This window comes from Frankliniella occidentalis, unplaced genomic scaffold (assembly GCF_000697945.3).
Source record: "Frankliniella occidentalis isolate FOCC.00 unplaced genomic scaffold, Focc_3.1 Scaffold241, whole genome shotgun sequence".
NCBI lineage: Eukaryota > Metazoa > Arthropoda > Insecta > Thysanoptera > Thripidae > Frankliniella > Frankliniella occidentalis.
In genome coordinates this window covers 325,885-350,383 of record NW_026267367.1, presented here as the reverse complement: position 1 = coordinate 350,383, position 24,499 = coordinate 325,885, and the positions used below count along the sequence as shown (strand labels likewise).

At 50.4% G+C, this 24,499-nt stretch overlaps 4 protein-coding genes across 12 annotated transcripts in view; 2 read left to right on the top strand and 2 right to left on the bottom strand.

The window, feature by feature from the left end:
• Positions 1-1,704, bottom strand: LOC113202110 (tRNA pseudouridine synthase-like 1). The gene is made up of 6 exons (XM_026416191.2): positions 1,340-1,704; positions 1,146-1,256; positions 913-1,041; positions 679-834; positions 348-591; positions 1-261 (listed from the first exon to the last, which is right to left on the bottom strand). The coding sequence occupies exons 1-6, from the start codon at positions 1,387-1,389 to the stop codon at positions 1-3; spliced, it is 951 nt and encodes a 316-aa protein (XP_026271976.1). The 5' UTR covers positions 1,390-1,704.
• A 607-nt stretch (positions 1,705-2,311) lies between these two features.
• LOC113202106 (uncharacterized) lies at positions 2,312-10,162 on the top strand. 7 transcript variants are annotated; one of them, XM_052273043.1, is made up of 16 exons: positions 2,312-2,478; positions 2,674-2,838; positions 3,035-3,175; positions 3,270-3,623; positions 3,707-3,900; positions 3,986-4,221; positions 4,400-4,634; positions 4,932-5,138; positions 5,951-6,169; positions 6,705-6,932; positions 7,645-7,908; positions 7,991-8,195; positions 8,274-8,446; positions 8,533-8,630; positions 8,768-9,029; positions 9,139-10,162. In XM_052273043.1, the coding sequence occupies exons 3-16, from the start codon at positions 3,046-3,048 to the stop codon at positions 9,895-9,897; spliced, it is 3,564 nt and encodes a 1,187-aa protein (XP_052129003.1). In that variant the 5' UTR covers positions 2,312-2,478; positions 2,674-2,838; positions 3,035-3,045; the 3' UTR covers positions 9,898-10,162. The 7 variants fall into 7 exon arrangements, with proteins under 7 accessions (XP_052129003.1, XP_052129004.1, XP_052129002.1 ...); XM_052273044.1 differs by having other exon boundaries at positions 2,324-2,478; positions 2,669-2,838; XM_052273042.1 differs by lacking the exon at positions 2,312-2,478 and having other exon boundaries at positions 2,536-2,838.
• A 53-nt stretch (positions 10,163-10,215) lies between these two features.
• Positions 10,216-24,499, bottom strand: part of LOC113202108 (innexin shaking-B) — a 32,994-nt gene continuing 18,710 nt past the window's right edge. The window contains exons 2-6 of the mRNA XM_026416186.2: positions 23,765-23,962; positions 13,447-13,666; positions 11,602-11,921; positions 11,057-11,328; positions 10,216-10,969 (exon numbers count right to left, since the gene is read on the bottom strand). Coding sequence (XP_026271971.1) covers positions 11,077-11,328; positions 11,602-11,921; positions 13,447-13,666; positions 23,765-23,962 — 990 coding nt within the window. The 3' untranslated portion in view covers positions 10,216-10,969; positions 11,057-11,076. The remainder of the gene's footprint in view (positions 10,970-11,056; positions 11,329-11,601; positions 11,922-13,446; positions 13,667-23,764; positions 23,963-24,499) is intronic.
• LOC113202109 (zinc finger protein 182-like) overlaps positions 14,578-24,499 on the top strand; it is an 18,613-nt gene continuing 8,691 nt past the window's right edge. The window contains exons 1-3 of one of the 3 annotated variants that reach the window (XM_026416187.2): positions 14,578-14,828; positions 15,601-15,668; positions 15,765-15,864. The gene's annotated coding sequence lies outside the window, so the exon portion shown is untranslated. Of the gene's footprint in view, positions 14,829-15,600; positions 15,677-15,764; positions 15,865-24,499 lie in introns of all 3 variants that reach the window. The other 2 variants (XM_026416189.2, XM_026416190.2) reach the window with 2 other exon arrangements.

Sequence of the window (24,499 nt, the reverse complement as noted above, 5' to 3'; positions counted from 1 at the left end):
TTAGACTTTCAGGCACAGCTCCCGCTGTTTCAAAAGAAACATAAGGTTTGAGTATTCTTGAATGCACTGCTTTTGTTTCCTATTAACAGCCAAATCGTCTTCATTATAGGTAACCTTCATTAAATAAAGGCCACAGGCTGGAGCAATGATGGACATTATCCATTCATCACTTTGTACTTCTAAGTCAAGCATTCTTTGCAAGCCATTGCATGAGAACTTCCCTTGACCAACTGCTACTAGAGCGCCGATCATGCGACGAACCTGTTGTTTCAAAGTGTGAATGATAAGTCTGATGATATTATAAGCGATAATTATTACTCAACCAGTGAGAAATATACTAGACCTACCTGTCGGTAATTAAATGACCGCCCTTCAACAATGAAATCCCAATAATCAAAATTGTTTGAGAATGGCTCATGAAGATCACACATTAATGGAGCTCCTTGGTTAATTGTGAAAGAGAAAATTCTGCGTATGGGAGTCCTCACAAGTGTTTGTTTTGATGGTTTTCCAGTGAAAGAGAGGAAGTTGTGGGTCCCAATGAGAAGTGACAATCCCTTTTGGACTGCATCTATGTCGAAGCCAGGCTTCCTGATTAGACAGACATCATATTAAAATTCAAAAGAGGCAAGAAGCAGGTAATTCATGAACATATATGTACACATAATACAGCTTTACCTGAGGAAATAACAACGTGTTACTTCAGAAATTGGAGTGTATGGATCTATGCAATCAAAGTTGTACTTTGGCACAGCTATTCTGTACAGGTAAGTACGAAACCTCGCAAATTTACGAGCATTAAAATCATCTGCAACTTGGCGTATAGCAGAAACCCTGCAAAATGTTAAAATTGTCCTAAAACACTACTTCACTGATTTAATTGGTTTACTAGATTACATTAAGTTAAAATACCTGAGACCAATGTTGTTCTTTCTATAAAATTTATTTAATACATTCAAAACATTCGTTAAGCTAAGTTCACGATCAGTTAGAAGATCAACATGAGCAGTATTTTGAATGGCATGCACCCCTCGATCTGTTCTAAAAATATCAGTAGTTTTAAATCACCAAAATAATCGAAAAAATTAAACAATAGCCATCATTGTTCTTCTATCTTTGAAGAAAATTGTATTGCTCTTCTGTACCTGCTAGAAACGACTACATTCGAAGCAAGAGATGTGTTTTTGAGGCGTTGCAAACGGTCTTCCAGTGCTCCAACAACAGAGGAAAGATTATTACCATCTCTCGAGCAGCTTCTGCAACCAAAGTTACCGCTGGTTAACCTTCTGAAACACGGTTGCAAAATTAAATACATAACCATGCCGGTAGTCCAACTCACTGGAAATGATTTCCTAGGTAAGAGAAGCTCAACAAGTATCTCCTTTTCATTGAAAATAGGAAACGATCGAAAGTTATTGAAAGTACTTCGTGCCTTCATGGGCTTAGCGTTCAAATTCATTGATCAATTTTAGCAAAGATTTCAGTCAGCACGCATTCATGCTTTCCAAAAGCTTCTGCTATGGCCCATCGTCCACCGTTTTGACTGCTATATTTCTCGTAGCAAATGTTGCACCATACTTCTGCGTTCGAAAATATAGCGTTTAGAGTTACTGTCCTTGTCTTTCCCGTTGCTACAGTGAGTGAGCAACAGAAAGGGAGAGAAGATAAACACACAGCACTATCAACTGATGACAGAGACATGACTAGGAACGATTTGAAAAATCATGTGGCTTCGCCATTAAAGAATTATTCTTTGTTTAACCTTGCTTTCCGAGGGTTTTCTAGGTTTTAGAAGCACAGCGTGTGTCCTTTTCGGGTTTGTAGCAAGTAATTATTATCTTTTTAAGTGTAAGAACAGATAAATTAACCACAAAGCGTCCCTCCAGCAATCAACTACCACAACCCGACGATTATGCGACGACCTGTTATACAGAACTGAAGTGATGGTTTTATCGGTGCAGTCGTATTATGTACTGCCGTTCATTTAAATCATCCCTCTCTCAAGTTCCTAAATTGCACATTCGGATTCAGGTCCGCTTTCCGGTCATTGGACCCGTTGCAAATTAACCAACATAACACACACAAAAGAACCATTATAATGAGTTGTTTAGGCGCAATTTTAAAGAAATTAGCCCTGAAAAGATCCCATTGTCTTATTTAAGATTCAATCTGTCAATAGTTAAAGCCCAAATGAACATTTTCGCAACCTATTCCGACGTCATTTTTGTGTCTTGGGTTGTCAACCCTTTCCCGTGGCATCGAAATCTTGTCCACTGGGGCTGCACTGCTTCTGTGACTCCCTTGTCTTCTATGCTTGTGTAGTATAGTAAAGTATAGTGTGCGAAGCCAATAAATCGAGAAATAGAATGACAAATCGTTCGAGGATGCAGATCTGATAGTTCAGAAGAGGAAATGATAATGATAAATGTGAAGCAAATCTAGCTTTGAAGATTTGACACCAGATTCTTAGGTGTTCGCGTAAGTAGACAAAACCAACAAAACAGCAAAACAGCAGAAGCTTCCCCAAGCTGTCCCCTCCCCCTCCCCTCCTACCCATCCACCATGTGTAGTCCATCTAGGAAAAGAGTATCCCCGATTCTACGGGCGTGAAATGTGTGGTACGGATACTCTTTGGCTATACCGGCTATACTATATGCATTTGCATTAGAACAGGCCTCTGCTGGAGTATGTCGTAAAAGGCAACTTAATCCCTAGATAAGTTTAAGTCGTTGCCCTTAATCCTTCTGTCAAGTCATCATCTTGTGCCTCAACGCTGCATTCGTTTGATGAACATCCATATGGCTTCAGGAGGCTGATATTGTAAATGTTGTGATTAAGGTAAGCAGGGAACATAACCTTAGATGTGTTGGTGTGTCAACAAGTTGTTGTGCGCAGAACGTGCCAAAAATCAAATTTATGTCGTCTTACTATGCCACTCAAAAACGGATTTTAATTATTATATCAATTTTCGATCTGTCAATTAAAATTCCCACCTACTGTTTTTCTTTACATTTCTTCTCTATACATTTTCCAGGCGATTCCAGAATGGATAATGAATCAAAAACTCGATTCAAACTCAGGTGTGTCCTGCTTGAGTTGTTGAAAAGTGACTATCAAGTAACCGATGACACAATTTTGGAGAAACTTATTTCACACCTTTCTGCCAAAGACAGTGGTGTGTAACTGTTTCCATCTCTGTTATGTGTTGCTGCAGGGCTTTGGTACATCATTAGTTTTATTAAATCACAATATTTTCCTTGTGCTTGCAGGATATCAAATAATTGATGTTCCACTGTGCACAGCATGGGCACGATCTGTTGTGTCCTCATGGCATGATGGCAAATCTTCTGTAGTTGTTGTAAGCTTTGCACTTCGTCTTTTGGCTATTATTGTAGAAAATGAGAGTAATTTCCGTGACATACAGAAAACGGATGGGTCAGCTGAGCCAGGTTTTGAGTGTATTGTCAACACCCCACATGGTGGTGTATTTTTACAACTGCTACGTGATGTGTGCTTGACTACATCAAAGAGTGCCTCAAATTTTTCTGTAAAATGTGCACTTATAAAGTTGCTTTCATCGCTTTTGAAACATTCATGTGGACGTCAGTGGATAATGAGTTCTGGTAAGTATTTAAAACTAATAAGGCCCATTTTGTGCAACTAATAAATTTTAAGTGAAGATTTTTGCTCATTTTTAAAATTACAGGTTTATGGAAGGAAGTTCATGAAATGTGCTTAAGCGATTCAAGTGTGTATGTTGTTCGTGAAGCAAGGAAATTTTTATCTGATCTCTTAAATGGCATGTCTCAAACTCAGGATTTGGAGGTAGATGCAGTCCTGTCATGTGTTTTAGAACCCTTTTTATCAGTGCCATCTTTTGCTGACCTTTCTCTGTGTACTGTGAGTAACTTAAATTTCTATCTTTTCTTGCTGACTAAGGAAATTTTATTTTCATTGACCGTGTTGTTTTTGTTTGTTATTTTAGTCAAGGGTTATAGCAAGTCTCCACCTTTTGGGAGATATTTTAGACAACGCTCTTCTTACATCAGATCCTGAAACAAATAAAATTTCTTCCCCTGTTTTCAATATTATTAGTAAGCCGTCAGTTGGCCTACTTTTAAAATCTCTGGAGGCACTTAAAGTTACCAAAAGTGAAGAAATGGAAGAGCTTCTATCAAAAATTGCAGTTGCTTTCTACATATTGAATACTGTCAAGGATGGGTATGTTTATCTGTAAACTTATTCTGGAACACCCAGACTAATGTTTGATTCTAACAAGTAATTTTACAAACTAAAAACTTCAAAGTTCACATCAATATATTCAATTAATACGTGCTTGTACTGTGGTATATCTAAATATATATATGTTGAAGAATACATTCATATGTGTGTTTTACAGGAAGAAACATGAACCTATTGAAGTAAAGGCTATATGCATTCAAATTCTTGGAGTGTTTAATGCCCTTATAAATAAGGGAAGTGTTGAAAATGTTCTGAAGCTCTGTGTTCTGTGTCATAATTACTGGACCTACGTTGCTAAAATCCAAAGAGCCAATGAAGGGGAATGTCCACCACCACCAGCTGCAGGAGACGAAAAACACTATCGCTTTGAGGACCAACTTCTTTGTCTGCAAGTATGTATGCTCCTACTGTCTAGATCAGACTATATATTAATCTAATCTTATTTTTTAGTATTCAGTCACTCTTCTGTCTCTGCACACCAATCTTTTATCTTTACAGGGGTTGAGCAGAACCTTACTACCTTACTTTGTTGCACTGATTAATGAATATATAATTCCCAATTATTGCACATTTATTTTATTCTAGCCTCTCCATCACAGCTGCTTCTTCAAAATGGTCTACGTCTTGTGTGAGAGTTGCAGAGATGTTTAAGAGACTTCATGGCATTTCATTCGGTCCTTTGATTACAGCTTGCACCAATATTTTCTCTTATAGTAACAGCACCAAGTGAAAATGATAAAGAGCTCTATCTTTACAAGCTTGCTTATAAAATATGTTTTGAGTCTCAACGATTAGTATTTTCATTCCGCAATATGGTTCTGCAACTTCAGCGCCTCCACCATTGGTTAGCAATGAGTGCAAGATCTGTAATGTGTCTTGCCAAACGACTGACGAGGGTGAGATTCAGTGGGGTTGTCCTTAGTTCAGTACTGTTAACGTTTTGTCTCAGCTTCCACTGTACAAAAATGCTCTTTTTAAAATTATTTCTGTGTGTTTCTATTTCTTTTGTTTTTGAAAAACTTCTCGAAGTATGCTTTTTTTACCATCATTTCTGTTTATGTTGTACTTTGTGCTGAATTGGGGATACCCTAAATCTTTTAATTATGGTGTGAAACGTTTGTGAAGTGTATATTGTGCCCAAAAGTACATACCGGTATTGTATTGTAGAACTTTCCAGACCTTTTAGCTGCTGCTTCTTATGCTTTTAAGTGTTTACAAAATGCAAAGGAAGAACTTGTGAGAGTTTACCAATTGTTGTCTGCTATTATGTTTTCCACACATCAAGTGAACAACTTTTCTTTGTGTTTCTTATTGGTTTGATAATTTTTTTCTTTTTTGTATTGTGTTGGTTGGGTGTAAAATTGTGTGTCATTGATTGTGTGTTTTTAGGCTTTCTTGTATTTGATTTGCACCTTGCAGTTATTCTAAGCACCCTAACTTTTTTCTTGACTAGAATAAAGGCAGTCAAAAACAGTACAGTAAATTAAGTTTGCCATCAATCATGGTTCTCGCCATTTATAGTTTATCTATCCAAATAGGTATACATCCTATCTCTGGTTTCAATGTTTTTAAGTCAAATTTATCACAGTGGTTTTCATCCCTTTCTATAAGTTATAGGTGCTTTTTTTTCCCTTTTGGAAAATATGTGTTTTCTTTTCTCCCTTTCATAGTATTTTTCAATCTCTCTATTCTGAAAACTCTTGTACAGATTCTCCCAATGTGTGTGGGTATTTCCCAGTCAGAGCAGTTTGATGTTGTAGCTGACATGACTGAGGCTTTCATCCAAAAGCTGACCTCTATTATTCATAACCATGTCCATCGCATGGCATATGTATTTCGAGCTGCTATAAGTGAAAGAGGTTTTGATGAAAGACTTGCTTTGCTTGGTGTTTCTTCTATATTATCTGTGAAAAACACACTTACAAGGGTAAGACAGTAACTACATTCTCTGTACCTGCTTGCTGGTTGGGTACATTGCTGGAAGGTTTCTGATGGTTGATTTCTGCTTGCTGTGCTAAAATGGGTGGTCGTGCGTGGTTTGGGTCCTTCTACTTACTGGTTGTTACAAAAAATGGTACTGGTACTTGGTACTGATGGGTAGTTGGTGTTGGTTTTTTGCAAAGTGTCAAGAAAAGAAAATTTTGTGCAGCATAATCTGATAACTCTTGGTGCATCTTTTACTTAATCATCTATTTCTCTTTTCCCTCCGGCCTGGAACATCTACACTGGGTTTCATTTCTCCTTCCATCAATGTTTTTTTTTGTGTCACATCTTTACTCTGTTGTGATTGGATTGCTTTATTTGCAGATATTTTCAGCCTGGGTTTTTCTTTTTATGGTCATTCATAAAAAATATTCATTCAATCGTCTTACCTTTCCTCAATGCTTATTTCTGCAGTTGTCATGTTTTGAGCTTTTTGTGCCATTCATGGGCCTTTTCTGTTCTGACTTTGCTTTTTGCAGCTAACTCCTCTGTGTGTGGGATGTACTATGGGTGATTCCACTCTTGAGTCCTATTTTCAAATACAAGTATCCCAACGAATAACACTTGATGTAATGAGATCTATTTATGCATTTAGAGATGCTCTAATTAAGACACAGAGCAGTGCTCTGATGGATAGGGCAGCCCTTCAGTCTGTTGTCACTATTTCCTCTCTCAGTGTGAGAGGGGTGCATCCTGAAACAGAACGGGTAAGAAGAATCCTCTATCATATCCGTTGCTGCTGCAAATCAGCTCGGTGACGGCATATCTCTTTAAATGTAGAAATCTAATTTAATTTAACAAAACTAAGTTACTGTACTTTTGGTTGTTGACTTTGGTTACATTTACAGTACTGCTTTAGAGATGGTGCTTTGCATGGCATTTATAAATTCTAACTTGGTGATCTGGGAGGATACCTGTACCATTTCCATACTTCAATTGCTTGTTTTGTATGTGACACTTAAGATTACGAGGTAGTTAACACTTTCTGTGCAACCTGCTAAAGTGCGCCTTTTTTTGCGATGGGACCTACTACCCAGAAGGTTCTCTTTCCAGAGTTCTTATAAGTCTTTGGTGAAAACAAAGACAAATAGCCCTTTTGTTATATTGGCTCCCAACAGAAAGTGTTAAGTGCCCTAAAATCATCAAAGCATGAAAAATCTTATTCCTATCTTGGTTTCTCTGCCATTTATGTACGTTTTGAGGTGTACGGTAATTAAAAACAGTTAAATGTTTACAAGTCAATATCTTTGCTTGAAAGCTTATTAACAATTTGAATACGGTAAGTTTGGCCTTTTCTGTATGCATGGAGGTACTTCTCCCTTAGTTTAAGTGCTACTTGCTTGAAATAAAAATTTTTAAATTTTCTATCCATCTTCACTTTATATATCTACAGGTTAAATATATTTTTATCTATTTCAGGATAGAGCTGTATTGGTTTTCCAATCATTCATTTATGTGCTGAAACACTTTGTCCTTTGTGCTGAATCTGAAAATAAACAAGGAGGATGGGGTGGAGAATTCCGCGAATCTCATCATTCTACACTCCTAGTTGCAATTTTGGATGGTCTGGCCAATTTAGTGCGTTCTCATCGCATCACCTGGAGAGAGAGTGTAGAATCTCTATGTTTATTAACTCTTGCTCAAGAGCTTCTAGATAGCCCAACATTTTCCAGTAAGGTTGGGGTAAGTGCAATTTGACATATTTCGTCCAACTTAAAAAAAATACCTGTGAACTGTGAATTTTGACATTGATTTCTTTTTACAGCTTGTTGTTCAAGCATTACAACTAATAAAGCTTTGTATTGAGAACTTTATGCCTCCAAATCTTGCTTTGTTGACTAACTCCTTAAGTGGCACGAGCCTTGACCATTTGGGCCCGTTAATATACAAGCGCTTGCATGATCCTCATTGGGAAGTTCGTGACAGTTCACTGGAAGTTTTGCTTACTCTAGCAACTATATCACATACAAGTAAAATCACAAATGTCGGTTTTAAAATTCTCTGTTCTTAATTTATTTCTGTATTCAAAACTTAAACGTTTTTTCCAGAATATCCACTCTTTCAAGAACTAATTCTTGATAATAAGCTTACTGAAGTTGTTGTCCATCTAGCACTTAATGATGCTGAGAACTATGTTTGTGCCTCAGCTACAAAGTGCCTTACAGCTATGATTCGTGTTGATCGATTCTGGAATGAGGAACTTAGTGACAAGGACTTAGTGGTAAGGGAAATAAGGGTTTGATTGTTTTCTTCAAAGTGTACAGGTATATCAGGTACATGATGTAATGTTTCATTTTAACATTACAGAATAAAATGATAGGAATACTTAATGGAGAAAGTGAAGGTGTTTTACGGAGAGAAGCATCATTGCTCATGAGTGAGATATTCAAATATCGTAAAGTTCCGTAAGTCTTTTGATTTGTGTTCTTTTATTAAGAAGGTACTTCACCTTCTTCAAGTTTCATTGATACAGTATTTAGAAAATCCCATCCTCTCTTCATTGCAATATTTTGACTACTATTATATTATTTTAATTTTTCAGATCTGATGTGCTCCAGAAAATGTGTCTGACCATGGCTAATGTAGTTTTATCAGACCTCCACTGGGAAGTAAAAGTGAATGCTTTAATTTTTTGGAAGCTTATGATAGAGCGGCAAATGAATGACCAGGGCATGATTGATGGTGTGTTCCCTCAAGTCACCTTTTCTAAGGAGCACAGAAAGATAATCAACCTGACGCCATCTGTAATTAAAGACCGACTGCGGAAAGTGCTAGCAGAATTATCCCAAAATGGATGTCTCCATGTAAGTTTAAGTACTGTACATCTGATGTTTCCTGAAAGCCAGGACACTTTCCTCCCCTCATTTTCATGTTTACATTACAAATAGTTTTTCATGAATTTTGTTTTAATAGGTGCTGGTTGAAGCTATTCGCAAAGATGAAGACTTGGAAGTAGTTAAGAGAGCATCTGAAATCATATCATATTTATCAGTTGTTCTTGAGAAACATGGTCTCCTTGATCGAAAGAATAATATGAGCTTAACCCCTACACCATCAGAAGCATCACCAGCTCTTAGTTTAAATAATGTGTCTTCACCATCTAATCAATCAGACTGTCCTTCTACATCTCCTAGTTCTGGTATGAGCTCCTTTTATGAAGTTGAAGTTCCTGCCCAGGGCACAGTTGAACAGAGTGTGTCGAATTCGAGCAGTTACAATTCTCTGAATAGCAATAACTATTCAAAGTCAGTTGGAAAATCTATTTTAGATTTAGATCCTCAAGTTATGGGTTTTGATGTTTTGAATGATGATGTTTTGGAGCTGCCTGGCATTTCAAAAGCAGATATACAAGACAAAGTTATTGACTCGATTCTCAATGATAGAGACATTAACCTGTTAGCTAAAGTTTACTTAGGGACCGGAGCCGAGGTAACAGGCCGCCAGGGCCCAGAAACTAAAATTTCAAAACCTGTTAGGCCTCTGGTTGTCTTGAACCCAGAAGAATTCTTGAGCCAACTTTCAATATTGGAAGTTGAAAAAATTGTAAGTGAAAGAACTCGCTGGGTTATGGATACAGGTGGTAACCTGGACACGCTTCTTGATGACATGTTAATCACACGAAACCTCAGTCTTAAGGAAGAAGACGACTATAATGCTATGGACTGTTACTGAACATGTAAGAATTTCGTCTAAATCTAATTTGTATGAAATCTGTGGGGTCACTTTTGTTGAGTAAATTTTTAATTGATAGTTTCCTGACCAATAAAATTGTCAGTTGTACTTTGTTGAATACTATGAGTTTTCCACACTCATCAAAGTGCCTTATTGTAAGTTATTAGAGTTTATAGATTTTGATCTTTATATCATGAGATATTAAGGCAAATGAAAATATTTGTAAAACTATATGTGTATAATAAATGTTTTTTTGTTTATGTTACACTGTAGATTGATTTTATAACATGGGGGTACAAACCCAAGCTGACTCAAGTATGAGACTTTAACACACAGTGTCTTAACAAATGTATTGAGGATGTAGAAGAACCCATATTACAAAATATGATGTTTTTTTTGTTTTTTTTAACGACATAGTGTATCTACGTACATATACTATATAAATAACCTGTACAAGAAATCAATTTACAAAAATTACTCTACAATAATCATTATTAATAACAGATGAATCAAAAATTCTGAAGCCAAGGCCCTCTTCACTTTATGCAAGGAAGAATGAGACAACCGCGTGGTCTATCTTCGACTCGTATATTATTACTCTTTGGTCCTTTTCCTTTAAATTTACTAGGAACAATCTACGCAGAAACGAGCCACCTTTTCTCCTCCTTGACTTGCTTCCAATGTGGAGTGCAGACAAAGTCAAACCGACAGGCAGTGATAATGGCATATGTCCTTGGCAGTCCCCCTCTCGGGTGAAGAAGAGGAGGCGGCCGTCTTTTCACATCGCACCGTGCACTGCTTCGACGAGTCAAAATGCGTCCACACACTACTGCACCACGCACCATCGCCGGCAGCCTCCTCAGGTCCCGGCACCGGCAATTCACTCCACTTCACGTCCACTACATGAGATCTGGCACAGTCCAAGGGCACCTGCCAAGGCCTTCACACAGCCCCGCGCCACCCCGCGCCACCGCTCTGGACGCCGCCGTCCCGCTGCCCCGCACCAGCCGCACCTGCTCAGCAAGGGCAGGTGTCGTCCTTCTGCTGGATGGGACTGCGGTCCAAGCGCCACCTGGAACAGACGAGGACGGTCCTTGAATTGTTTGCGGGAGCCTGCCGAGCGTGGAGGCGATGGTGACACCCTCCCCCCGTGACGTACGCGGAGCGCGGGGCCGTTCGCTATGCGGTCTCCAGCAGGTTGCTGGGGTGGTGGCGCGGGCCCGGGCCCAGCGGTTGGTGGTGGTGGTGGTGGTGCTGGTGGTGGTGGCCCAGCCGCTGGGCCAGCTCGTGCATCACGTCGCGGAAGATGACCGAGTCCACGTTCTCGCCCAGCATGTAGAGCAGGAACCAGTCCCCCATCTTGGAGCGTCGCACGATGGCGTCGATGTCGTCCCTGTTGATGAGCGGGTAGCGCAGGCGCAGCAGATACACCTGGTGGCGAGGAGAAAATGCTGACGTGGTTACGTGCCCCTGTGCCCACCGTGCACTAACGTGGGCTTTAAGGACATGGGCCCGCCCGGAGTTGAGCCCGAACCATTGTAGGCCCAAGCAATGTCTGAGCCAAGCTACATGTAGCCAGGACCAAAGCTGGCGAGTCAGACTCGGAACTAGGCTCATATCTGGCATTGGTCGGGCCTTCAGTGGTCCAGGCTTAACTCCGGGGCGGGCTCATGTCGGTACGGCCCTAACGAGTCGCTCCCTCACCCGTATCCGGGGGCTGAGGATGATGAGCCCGCGGTACAGGACGGTGAGCAGGCTGAGCGCGCCCAGGACGATGAACCAGAACCAGAGGAACACGTAGATCTTCTCGTTGACCACGTTGAGCGGCAGGATGCAGACGGCGTCGTGCCTCTCCACCTCCCCGGACGGGCCGAACTTGTGGAAGGTGCACTTGGTCATGCGGGGGAAGACGTAGACGAGCGGGTCGATGCGCGTCTCCTCGTCGCTCTCCATGAACTGGAGCACCTCGATGCCGAAGCGGAGGAAGGCGCCGTCAAAGAACTTGTCCATGAGGAACATCTGACCTGCGAGCCGAAAGACACAGCACAAAATCAAACATAGGAAACTTATGAAAATGCAGTTTGGTAGGGTTTTTTTTTTTTTTTTTTGCGGTGGCGCAGCAAGCGTGTGGCCGGGCAAGAAGAAGAATGGCGCGAAAAACACGCCGCCCATCACCGCGACTCGGAAGCGATTAAGCCTGACTAGCTGGGGTGCGTCCGAGGCGGGGCGGGGGTGGGCCGCGGGTGGGGCGTGCGAGAGAGAGACAGACCCTCGCCGCAGCCCCTGCGTTAACTCGCACGCGGCCCTCGATCGCGCATGACGTGGTCGGCGAGGCGCGGCGAGGCGCGAAGGCGAGACAGAGGAGAGGGAAGCGCCCTGCGGCGACTCCGAATCCACGAATCAAAACAAAACTACTGTGATCCCGCGGCCAGGGCAGCCGCTCCACGCCACGCCACGCCACGGCGACCAGCGGGGCGGCGATTCGCGAGTCTATAACTTGGCCGCGTGACAGATACAAAGCGGCAACACATGTCGGGCTGGGCGGCTCGGGGCTCGAGGCCCGGCGCGGCGCGCCCGGCGCTCGCCTTGGAGCGTCCTTAAATGAGGAGACAATCTCAAGCCAGATCTACATTATGCACGGGGTGACGCTGTGTGAGAGAATTAAGGAGTGGGAGAGCGAGAGAGAGAGAGAGAGAGAGAGGGAGAACGACGCTGCTCAGCTGACCTGGCCAGGCAGGGGTTGTTGAACCCTTTCACCGCACATGACGCCAGGGGGTGGGGTGGAGGGGAGGGAGGTGGCTCGCTGCAACAGGTGGGTGAGCCCCGCCCCCTGCGAGCAGGCACGTGGCGCTCCGTGGGGGGCGTTCGCTCTCCGGGCGAGGGGAGGGGGGCAGAGGGGGCCTACGGGCTCGCCGGCTGGGCCGAGCCGCACGCTCTGCTGGAGTCTGGAAGCGCCGCCGCGCCGCCTGCCAACCCGTCCCGGCCCGGCGCCTGCGGAGTCGTGGGTAGGCAGTCCCGTTACGCACGAGTGTCACGCGGGCCTGCCTACCCGGCCCTGGAGCCCGGGGCTCCCCGCCAGCAGCTCTCCCGCGCGAGCTGGTCTCGTCACCACCGGCCAACAACTCTTGCGCTAGAGCGAGACGGGTGCACACGGCCTCGCCGTCTCTCTCTTCCGCTCTCAGCTCCCACACGAACGGAGCTTCGTCTGTCTCTCTCTTTCGCATGGGGGTTTTGCTTTGCCTTTGCCCCGCGGCGGCGGCGGCTGGCGAACAATTAATTTGCCGGGGGCGCGTTTTGGGACACGCTGCTGGGCGCGGGACCGGGTCTGGCCGGGGCGCTGCTGTTAGGTATCTGCTCGCAGTCAGGCCGACAGAATACAGAGTATAACAGATGGGGCGGCGGAGACTTTACGGCGCCCGCTCGGGTCGCTTTTGATCGCGGAGACACAATATGGCCGTCAAACCGTCCTGTTTTACAGGAAACTGAAACTGAAACCGGCCGAGATGCGCGGCCGTCGCACGAAACAGACGGAGGCCAAACGTTACTCACCCACGACGTTGCCGAAGGCCAGCAGCTCGCACAGGTAGTACCTGTACGCCCACCAGTTGTGGTAGCGCAGGTTCTCCCACAGGTAGTCGAGCAGCAACTTCTTCTTCTGCTTCTTCTCGACCTCGGAGCAGATGCCGATGTCGAGGTCCATCATAAGGGCGTGGATCTTGCCACCCTCCCAGTTCTTCCACAGCCATCGCGGCGTGTAGAAGAGAATGGCCTGCCGACAAATGAGAGGGAACACCGTAATTATTTTCCCGCGCGGGACACCTCCTCCGAACACATCGCATCGTTGTCTCGTGGTTTTGGTATTATTTTTCTTTTCATTTCGTCGCATCGGTGGTTTTTGGTGACGGAGTTGGCAGCGGAGCGGGGCGTGGAGCGCGCGTGTGGAGCGGCGGCGCCCACATTCGCGACGCGTGCGCGGAATTGACCAATGAAAGCAAGCGTTTCCTCCCCCCCCCCTCTTTGTCGTGCGTGCGCGCCTTTGATCCCGAGAGAGGGATACAGGGTGGAGAGAAAAGGGGGGGGGGCAGAGGGAGAGAGCGAGCATGAGGAACTTAGGCCCCAGCAGCCCCACCAACCCCTTCCTCCCCCTCATTCTCTGGCGAATCCAAGAGTTACTCACTCATCCGAGCGGGGCGCTCGCGCGCCGCGGTCGCGCACAGGCCCGACGGGTACATTAGCGCACTCAAAAACGACCGTAAATATGAAACGGCTCTATAAAGCACCGCGCGCGCGTAAGGCTGCCCGGCGGGGTGGCTCGCGAGCGCTCGCGAGCAGCAGACCTCGTCCAGACGCCCCCCTGCGCCCCCTCTCTGGCTTTGGCCACGCCCGGCTGACATCAGAGGCCGCGGATCGTTTCGTTGTGTTGCTTTGCTGCTGCACTTCGTCCCGCGTCCGTTACACCGGGCCGCTCGCTAATGCACCGCTATCCTACGAAACAACGTCAACGTCGTTGCAACACTACGCCTAGTTGTTACTGTACAGAGCTATCGCTGACGAGGTCGCCGGGAAGATAGGCAACCCATCTCCCCCCCTCCCTCCCGCCTACTGACTGGCGTTTACGTAGTGGCTGTGGTGGTGGTGGTTGTGTGGTGGTGCGCTCTGGCGACTGGTCTACCATAACCTCTAACGCTCTCCGGTTCCGGTTTCCACCATATCATACCATCATGCAGCATGCAGCATTCCCGTCGTGAGAGAAGAGAATGAGTGTTGAGCTTATTGTTGGCAAATAGCGCCGATAGCCCCCGTGACTATCAGCCGTTTTCTTAATTTGCGTAAAATAAGCGTTTCTCAGACAATCTTTCACGTTGAATGAGGTATTTTCCGCCTGTGTTGAGGCCGAGTCAGGACGAGAGCGCGCGGAGCCTAACCTAAAGGTATGTATGTACTAAGACTTTTGAAGACTATTCGTTCGTTAACCAAAGTTTGCCATATTGCCTGAAACCCTTCCATGAAACCATCGTTATGCTCGCTTGCATTCATTTTCAACTATTCATAGCACTACTTGTTGCACGTGAGCTTAGGCACTGGCCAGCATTAGGGTTTTAAGGTTATGTCAACTTCCCTCATACTTTGCGAGTTTGAACGCTTGCCCGTCGTCAGGAAGCTGCGGCAGAATAACTGCGTTTCAAATGAGTATTATGCAGGTTGCAGTATAGTGGTGAAACAAGGTACAATGGTTTGCGGTTCCAGCATTGGCTCCTCCCAGCCCGGCCTGTACCACCTCTTGGTCTAGCACCCCTTTACCGGGCAAGTAAACGCACGCACGACAAGATATTCGTCAATGTAAACCAGTCGGTTTTCATGGGGTAAAATGTTTTTAAAATGCGCCTCCCGTGTAAGCATGGCGCGGTGCCAACAGCTGACGTTGGGTGGAGGGGTAGGGGGGGGGGGGATACGCCCAGCTCCCGCTGTGCGGTGGGAGCCGCGAGCCGCGGCGCCCCGCCCCGTCGCTTGCTGCTGCAGCGCCCCATGAGCGCCACCTTCACCGTTGCGGCGACCGCGGTGCTCCATCCGCACAGTATGGGGAGGACTGCTACATGAGAGGAAATAATTTGCTGTGCGTTTTTGTCGCCCCGCGAAGCTTGCACGGCGTTGAAAAACGTATGACTATAACGTGGCTTTTCTTGTGTTTTTTTTCGTCGCTAGATTTAACTGCGGCCGCCCCCCAAAACGTGAGCGAGGTCTCACACCTCACGCCCTGCGCTGCTGCTGCGGTGAGCCTGTGTGTGTTTGGACTCGAGGCAGAGATGAGTTATTGGCGCTGTGAAATAATGTTACTTTTATATTTTGGACGCGCTCTGTTTTGACAGGTGTCTGGGCAGCGTCCCCCGAGACTCCCTGCTCGCCTTCACCTTCGCCGAGGTGCGTGGACTTTTCTGGCTGGCTGCTGCTGCGTTTTGAGAAAAACAGGTGAGGGGGATGAGGAAGCTTCTCGCGTAGAAGGAGGTCGAGCTTACCGTAGCCGCGGCGGCCTAAGCAGGGGGCCGTTTATACCAAATCGGACATTATGATGGGGGTAGAGGGGGAGGGGGGAGGGGGGTCACACATCGCCCTGTCGAAACGATTCGCCCGCGTTGCGCGGGTAGCCCACTGGGGCCCTGCGCGGGCTTTGGGCTGAGCCCTTGCAAGCTGCTGAGCCCTGCAGGCTTTGGGCTGGGCAGACTGCAGGCAGGCACTCGCTCACTCCTGCTCGCGCCCTCCTCCCTACTCCTGCCCGACTCCCGACTCGCATCACGCCTCATCCACCTAAATTTAGAGCTTGCGAGTCTTTCTCTCTCGCTGGCTCTTCTCTGCGGCTCCACGCACGCTCTGTGCTGCACCGCGCGTGCACTCACCCAGCCAGCCCCACACATTCTCTTGTCTCCGATTCCCGATACCTCTATCCTCTCCGAACTTCCACCTCCCTGCTGCTCACCCCCCTAACCGTACCGTACACCTCGTCCTGAATGCCAGCGAACATGAGTTTGGCGGTATTGCCTGCTGCTGCCAAAGTGAAAGAACTGCAGGAAGTTTACCACAAGAAAAAATCAGTTTCAGTTTTCATCGACGGCCGTGTCGTCGACGTCGCGACGCTAGCCACCCCCACATGTATCCATGTATCATTCTGTTGGAAGGAAAGAAAGGGTTCCTCTCGGAGTGGATCAGGAGAGAGGGGGGGAGGGGGACTGGACTGCGACCCGAGGGGCGAGCCGGCGGACGGAAGGGCCGAAGGGGGTTGGGACGCTTTTCTATTTGCGTGAAGGACGCGGCGGGCGGCAGTGGGCTTTTTGTTTTGTGTAGCCTTGACTCCGCGCTCCGCACAATAGCGATCCTCTTAGGCCGGGCCGGGATGGGCCGATCTAACCCAATCGCGCTCCCCCCTTTCCCCCCCAACTCTCTCTCTCTCTCGCTCTCACGCGTACAAGCCAATGCCAAACCGCCGGGCCGGGCTGGGTCACTGTAATGTAAATAAGCTATTCGTTATTGTGAAACGGCTAGCCACAACAGCAGAGCTGCTCTGCTTGCTTGAAGCCGGTGACCGCGCGGGCGACGACGTCAGCAAGAGAGCAGTCGGGCGTCGTCGAACCCCGAGAGCGAGAGTGACAGGTGCACCCCACCCCCACTCTCTCTCGCCCTCACCTCAAGTCCACAAGCCCCCCCCCCCTCAATTCTCTCTCTCGCACATGGGGGTCGACGTCGTCCAAGCTATGCTGGCGGCGGGGAGGGGTTCCCGGTCAGCAGCAGGAAGGGCCGCAGGGTGGGAGAGTCCTGTCCTAGGCGGCCCGAGGTGAAGGGCTCGCCCCCACCTCCCCTGCACCTTCCCTCCCCTCGTCCTCCCCTCTCGGGCGCAGCGCATTGTCCCTCTCCCTGCCCTACCACCCTCTCTCTCTCTCCCTTCCCCATTTAAAGTTGCCGCGCCGCACCTATCGCACCCCTCGACCATCTCGACTACAAACGGTCGCGGCAAAAACTTTTTTATTTCGCGGGTGCAAAGGGAATAAATGTCAGGGACAGGTGTTGAGCGGCGCCGGGCGCACCGCCCGCCGTCGCCCCTCTGCCACGTTGAAATCCAATATCCGGCAACTATCGGCGCGCGCGAAAAAGTCTTAAAAGCGGCGCTTTGGACAGGGGAGGGGAGGGAGAGCGCGCGGCACGGCCGCGGTATCTGTTTGCATTTAGTGACTGCAGCAGCCAGCCCAAGGGCGCGCAAAGGCCGCCCCCTGAGGGCTTGCAGCCGGGCCTGGGCGACATACGGGACCTCCTTCGGCTTTATAAACACCGCCATTTGTATGCCGAGGTCGGCCGGCCGGCCGGGGTGGGACGGGGCGGCGGGGTGTTCCGCGAGGGTCGCTAATACGTGTCGGAGGAGGAGGGTGGCGCGGGGCCGGCGGCGCGGGTCCGGCGGGAAGGCATACCATATTCAGAGCATATTCGCGCGGATGTATGAAATCTGCGCTATGAAAACGGACGGTATAATGACCCTTTGGGTGCGCGCGGATATATGTTTTCACAAACTTTACAAGGCGGTCGGGGTGGTGGCGAGGGGCGGTGTGAGGTGGAGGGGAGAGGGGGGAGGGCGCAGCAGGCTCCGTGTGGAAGGATGCGCGTATGTTGCAGAGCGGGCCGATGATGGTTCGGCCTGCAGCGGAACTGACTTGCGCCGGGTAAGTACGTGCATCCTCGAGGCGCGTCCGGCCCGCCGGGGTGTTTCGCTGACGAGGCGAGAACAGATCCGGCTCCCTCCTCACGCTACGCTACGCCACGCCATCCTCACGGGGCTGGCCCGAGCAGGTGTGGTGTCATGCGAACCCCTCCTCCTGGGCGGAGGGAAACCTCATCTCGGAGGTTCGAAGCGGTCTAGTCCCCGCGCACGCATCTTTCCCTCCACTTTTACCCCTTCTTCCTCTTCTTCCCCTTCTTCCCCTCCTCCCCCCTTGCTGAAAAAAGGAGTGTGAGGAGGGGGGTGGGGGGGGGAGTTCTTGTCCATTCTCACTGGCCTGAGCCGCCCGCGGTTGACCTACTGACCCTTGCCAATAGTCTTCCACAACAAACAGTTTCGCGCGCGCCCGTCAGGGCAAGGGGAGAGAGTGGGGCAGGAGCGAGGAGAATCTAGGAGGGGGAGGGGGGTGTCCGTGGCGCTGGCCGCCCTGCGCTCTGCTGCGGCCGGCCAGCTCTATGGGATTAGATGCGGCCTCCTAATATCATGAATGAATGAATATTTTTGGGGGGTCGGAAACGCCTCTGACAACATGTCAAGGATGCCACCGCCCCTGTTCAGTGGGGAGAGGAGGAGAGAGAGAGTAAATGATGTGAAATTCCGGGGATTTTTCTGGACCCGCGCGGCTGGCGCGCGGTGTGTGACAGCAGCACCGCGCTGCGCTTCTCCACGCCACGCCCTCGCGTGTCTTCTCACGCGTGTCATTTAGAAAAAATAATGGATACAAATATTCTGATGATTCGCTGAGGGCTGAGACTTTTATGGACTCCTTTATGTCTACCTATCGCTCGGCGCGGCCGCGGCGGGTTGAGGTCGAGCAAACTGATGCATTTATGACGGTCCTGAGGAGGCCTCGCCCCGCCCCGCCCCACCACGCCCCACCACGCCACGCCACGCGATTGAGAGCAGCACTCTTGTGGGCGCGTCCTCACATCGGCATCCGTTGGGGCGGTGGCGGGGTGGTCCAACGGCCGTAAAGTGACGTCACGTGGACCTACCTAACCTCATTTCGAACGCTGCTGCTGCTGGCGTCGCCTACCATCCGACGGCGCGCGCGGTAGTATTCGAATTCGCACCGCGAGCTTCGATACCGCGCCATCACCACCTTTCGCCTATCAGTCTGTTGTTGCGCTTCGCTTTATCACCTTCCCGCTCGAGGAGTAAACACATCTCTATCGGAATGGATCGAGATATCGTGGGCAGCGTGCCCGGCTGGCTGGGCCTCTGCCTTTGCGGCACCTGTGAGGGTTGTTGATCGGGCCGCCCGACTCGCTTTGATCGTACGGGCGGCGGAGGGGTGATCGAGGCGAAAATGTTTGCAACGCGAGCAAAGCATCCGTACCCCGCAGCGGCGTGTACTGTACCACCACTACCGCCCGCCCTTACTCCCGGCTCGCAGGTCGGCGGCGTCCGTGACGTTTGTGGGCTTAATGTGGTGGCTGAAAGACGGCGGTCAGAGTACCTTCGAAGGGTGCTGCTGCTGGGCGGGTTGTAGTTGTGAAGGCGCACATTCGTTTTTGTGCAATAGCTCAGGATTTTTATTGCACGCTCGTTCTTCCCCAGGCACTCCAGCAAACGCTCATAGGATCTCTTACAAACCAAACAAAATCGAACAAGTGCGTTCAAGTGCGAGCGAAGTGGACGGCGAGTCGCGCCGCCGCTCTATTTTCGCCAAACGATTGGTCGGTGGTGTGCCATTGTGGCAGAGTGCAGCTGGCGAGTGCCTCCGCGGCGAGGCCGCCCCCCGCGCGCTAGCCGCCCGCGTCCACCACAATGTAGTACAGGAAGCCTTCTGTACGGGGGGTCGGTCCGCGGGGTCCGCGGGGTCCGCACCTCCGCGCGCGCCGGGGCCCCGCAGGAGCCCCAGGAGCAGTGCAGTTAAGCCCTCGGCCTCCTCACGGGGGCCCTTCTATTAATATCTCCAGTCGGGCAGACAGTAGTGAAAGCGCGCGCGCTCGCGCGCGGGGCGTTCCGTTCGCGCCGCCACGTCAGCGCAGCGTGGCGCAGCCGCGAACCAGAGAGAGAGGGAGGGAAGAGAGAGATTCTGGCGAGCATCGCGACCGTTGCAGCCTCCTTGCTTCTCTGCCCCCCGCATCCCTCCCCCCCTCCCGGCGCCATAACATTTGCGTAACGCAGACGCTAACACTCGAGGTGGAGGGGGGAGCGGACTTACATGGAGGGAGGGGAGGGGTACGGGGTGCGTGGGGGCGCAGGGAAGGGCGGAGCAGGGAAGCACGCGTACTTGAACTTCCGGTCGGCAGGAGGAAGGAGGTTCTGTTTTTGCCCACATGCCCACGCGTGGGACCACCGGAAGTGAGTGACGCGGCGCCGCCGCGGTACACCAAGTCACGTGTGCAGACTCGCCCGCGAGCGCTAAAGTCATGCGCCCACGCTCCCGGTCTGATCGGTGGTAACGGTGCGCGGTCACTTCCGGTGGTCGCAGGGAGGCGGACATGGTGTGTGTGGGCGAGGGCGTGGGGTCGTGAGACAGACAAGTAGGTGTGTTTGTAATCGGTCGGATATAAGGGCTGGCCGACTGATGACTGATTCCGCCGAGCGTTCAAGCGGTTATGCCCCACGAGTGGGACAAGGCGGAGCCAGGAGAGGATGTACAATGTACACGAAAGCCGATCCTCAAATCAGAAGGCAGGTCCGCCCGTCTTTTTTCTCTCTTCCTCTCACTAACGCAGGTGAGAGTGAGAGAGACAGAGGCCTGTCGGCCAGGCCCGCTTGGTATTTAACCAATTTAACCCCGCCTGATTGCGAATGACCAGTGTAAAGCTCGGTCAGGCGTCGGTCTCTCTTGCACTCACACTCTTTGCCCGAGTCACTGTCCACGTTCGCCACAGGGGTCGTTGATGGACGCACTTCTGCTGGACACGTTGGGGGTTGGGGGGTAGCTGGGGTTTTCCAGGAATTGCTCTCGCGTTGAGAGGGGTTTGGGAGGGAGTGGTGGTGATGACGGATTAGCGCGGTGGGCACGGGTGGGTGGGGTGTGGAGAGGAGGAGGAGGAGGAGGTGGAGGAGGCGGACTTGTTTTTCCCAAGGACTGCGCGGCATAGAGGAGCCCAGCAGCGCGGGCTTTGGTCGGATGATTATTTGTTTGGTAGTGCCGTTTGGTGCGTGCACACGGGGCTTGACAGTTATTAGCACCTTGGGTCCGCCCCGCCCCGCCCCGCCCTGCCGCGCCCTGCCGCGCCCTGCAAGCGCCGCCGCCACCCCCATTACCGGCCCTCGGACAGCAGGCCCGGGCGCGCTGCTTTGAGATCATAGGCACACCAGAGCTAAACAAACCGTCACGCTGCGGCCGGTCCAGAGTGCGTACGGCCTGCAGCTCGCAAGGGGTGGGGCGGGGCGGGGCGTAGCAGGGCGTTGCGCTGGCCTCGGCGGCGCGACCGGCCGAGGAGAACTTCACTCACAACGAAAAAGCAGTCCACACCCCTCAGGAAAATCAGAGAAAAATCAAATAGTAAAACAGAAAAAAATCGAGAAAGAAAAATTAGGGAAAGTTGGAAAAATTGGAAAAAATATTAAATCAAGTGTAAAATGAACTGTTAAAGTACTTGAATGTATGGCAAAGGATCCCTTGTTGTGGCCGGCTCGCGCGAGGAGGAAGTGACGAGTATACCCGACACCCCCGCGAGGGACGCCCGTTGGCCAGGTGAGAGACCAGCGTGAGCGGGGACAAAGAGGCTAAACTTGTGACGCCGGCCAGGTGCAGCGGCGGTGGCGGCGGCGGGCAGGGTGCGCAAGATGACTATCGAACATCCTGGGCCGCGCCACTGCCCCCGCCTGTCCCTCACCTCCGCCCCCGCCCCTCAGAGGCAGAGAGGGGCTTCATTAGGCGCACGGAACTGACTTTTCGAAGTCCGAAAGCAGGGCGGGACTAATTGGGTTGCTTGGCTGCTGGCGATGGACGAGTAGTGCACCACGCTTTTCAACACCTACCCGACCCGACCCCCCGCTGGCTGCGGCGGTGCGCCCTGCTGGCGGGGCCCTAGAGGGGACAATGACGGACACCGCTGCGGCCACCACAAACTACCCCCTTCCCCTTGCCCTCCTTCCCCTCTTCGGCCCGCCGAGCGACTAACTAACCCAATCAGTGCGTCCCGCACATAATTTGACCTGCATATTTGCCGCGCCGCAGCTGCCGCAGCTGCAGCTCCTCCTGGCTGTCGGGCGCAGCCGCCCCACCTGCGTTTTGTCGCGGCCGGCCCGGGTCTAGCAGCGTGCCGCGTTAATGAAGCCTCATTACCGAGACGGATGGTCTCGTATGTGAATGAAGGGACCTGCCAGCCGAGGTGGGGGCTCGAAATAAGGCGTTCAATCTCATCTCCTGACGCTGTTATATTTACACGGGCGTTATTCTCGTGATGTGGAGGGAGAGGAGGGGATGTTCTCATTGAGTTATCAGCACACGCGCTATGAAGACTCCATCATAGCCGTTCTGGTGTATGTGTGCGTGTGTGTGTTTGTGACTGCCGAAATGAAATAAGTCATTCTCTGTGTCCGTGTGTGTGCAGTTGTGCGCCATCAACACAGCGCTGGTAAGTTGTCGCATTGAGCTGTCGCGCGGGGCGCAGGTGAGAGAAGGGCCCTCCTTGTGGACCGCCGCCGGCGCGGCGTCCTGTTTTTACGAGTGTTGGGGTTGTGCGGGGAGGAGGGAAGGGACCACGGACCACCCCGCGCCGCCATCCATCAGTCAAATTGTCGGGGGGCCACCACGTCATAAAATGCGCATAACACCCCAACCGCGCCACGCCACGCCACGCCGAGGAAGCGCGGCGCCGCACCGGGGCAGCAGGGCAGGAGAAGCGCGTGAAGCGCCTCCTCGTCCTATGAATAGGTCGGGGGGCCCGCGCGCCTGCCCATGGGCGCGCCCTATGGGCCGTGGCGGGCCGAGGCGGGGCGCGGCCCATGGGAGATCCCCCCCCCCCCCCGGTTCCCGGTAGTACATCAGCGCCGGCCGACGCGCACTCGGAACTCGGCGGCGGCGGCGGCTTTAGCTCGGCGCGGCGGGGCCGCTAGCACAAATATTAGGGAGGTTGTCGGGAGGTTGATCCGCGCGGACATTTTCTATGGTTGTTGTTTTCACCCCCTCCTCTAGGAGGAGGTGGTTGACTCTCGACGAGCGCGCTGCTCACCGTGGCTGTGGCGGCCGGAGTGCCCTGCTCGCGAGGCTGAACAAGACTCCCTCGAAGGCGCACGTCTGAGAGCCGGGCCGGTCGGCCCTAGAGGTGCGGGGCGTGTGCGAGCGCCGCGGGCTGAGCGCGGCACTTCTAAGTATTCGAGTCCCGAGGAGGGGCGGGGAAGGTGCCGCCGGTGCGCCGGTAGGGGAGGTAGGGCTAGAGGGCCGCAAGATGCGCGTGCGAGCCGTTGGACGGCGACGGCCGACGGCCCGGCCCTGGGTGTCCGAGAGACGTGGGGTTGCCGAGGAGTTACCCCGCGTACATCGTGCGCTGATCAATACTTTCCAATCTACTTGTTTCTCCCTATAAGGGTGTTTCATAGACAAACGCAATGAAATTTTACCATTTTCACTTTTGCAAAATTTGAATTTGCGTTTTTTCCTCCTCGCCTCTATACCTCCAAACGCTGTGAGCTCACACCCACCTGGAAAAACAGGCAGAAGCAGACCCACTGGTAGTAGCCGTAGTACTTCCGGTCCCGGCCCTCCTGGCTCGCGCCGCGTGCCGACGTGTCCACCCCCGGGTAGGGCACCTCCTCGCCCAGCTTCTTCTTGAAGGACGTGCTGATGGTGTACGTGGAGTGGATCCAACAGTACGTGTTCAGCACGTCTTCTGGAATGTCCTGGAAGCACACGGAGAAAAGCAACGCTACGATTATACAGGGCTTTCAACTCATTTGAAATGTTGCTGTCTGATTCTAATCATATAGATAGTGAATAAGACTAAGACACAACGGTAAAGTGGTAAACCGTGTCAATTTTTTTTTTGAAACATACATTTTTAAAATTTTCATGTTTTTAAAAATATTTTTGTGAAAAATATTAACAAATTTGCAAATTATTTCCTCGGATCTTCATTTGTCATCTCTTATTCTTCCGTTCAGTGAGGGCTTATTCAAAGAGAAACCAAATGATAAAGTTTTCCCCCGGGTCCCCGCCTCCGTGCGCGTCCCTGACGACTCCAGCCCGGGGCAGAGGGTAGGCCGCCGGGCGGACCCGCCCGCACGCGTGTCGCCGCGCGGCCTAACTCCCCGGCGCCCGCCGTCGCCCTCCCGCATATCGCATGTTAAACGACCTGCCCAACCCCGGCCCGCGGGCTGCCCATAAAGTTGGCCGCGACCGATACATTTTGAGGTGTGTGTGTATGTGAGGGGGGGGGG

Excerpts from the sequence above, each read along its gene's own strand:
- LOC113202110 (XM_026416191.2), bottom strand. The coding sequence starts at position 1,389 with ATGAAAAGGAGATACTTGTTGAGCTTCTCTTACCTAGGAAATCATTTC. Across the intron at positions 592-678 it reads ACACGTTGTTATTTCCTCAG|GAAGCCTGGCTTCGACATAG; the intron begins GTAAAGCTGTAT and ends CTGTCTAATCAG. Across the intron at positions 262-347 it reads GGTCATTTAATTACCGACAG|GTTCGTCGCATGATCGGCGC; the intron begins GTAGGTCTAGTA and ends TTGAAACAACAG.
- LOC113202106 (XM_052273043.1), top strand. The coding sequence starts at position 3,046 with ATGGATAATGAATCAAAAACTCGATTCAAACTCAGGTGTGTCCTGCTT. Across the intron at positions 3,624-3,706 it reads TCAGTGGATAATGAGTTCTG|GTTTATGGAAGGAAGTTCAT; the intron begins GTAAGTATTTAA and ends TTAAAATTACAG. Across the intron at positions 9,030-9,138 it reads CCCAAAATGGATGTCTCCAT|GTGCTGGTTGAAGCTATTCG; the intron begins GTAAGTTTAAGT and ends TTGTTTTAATAG.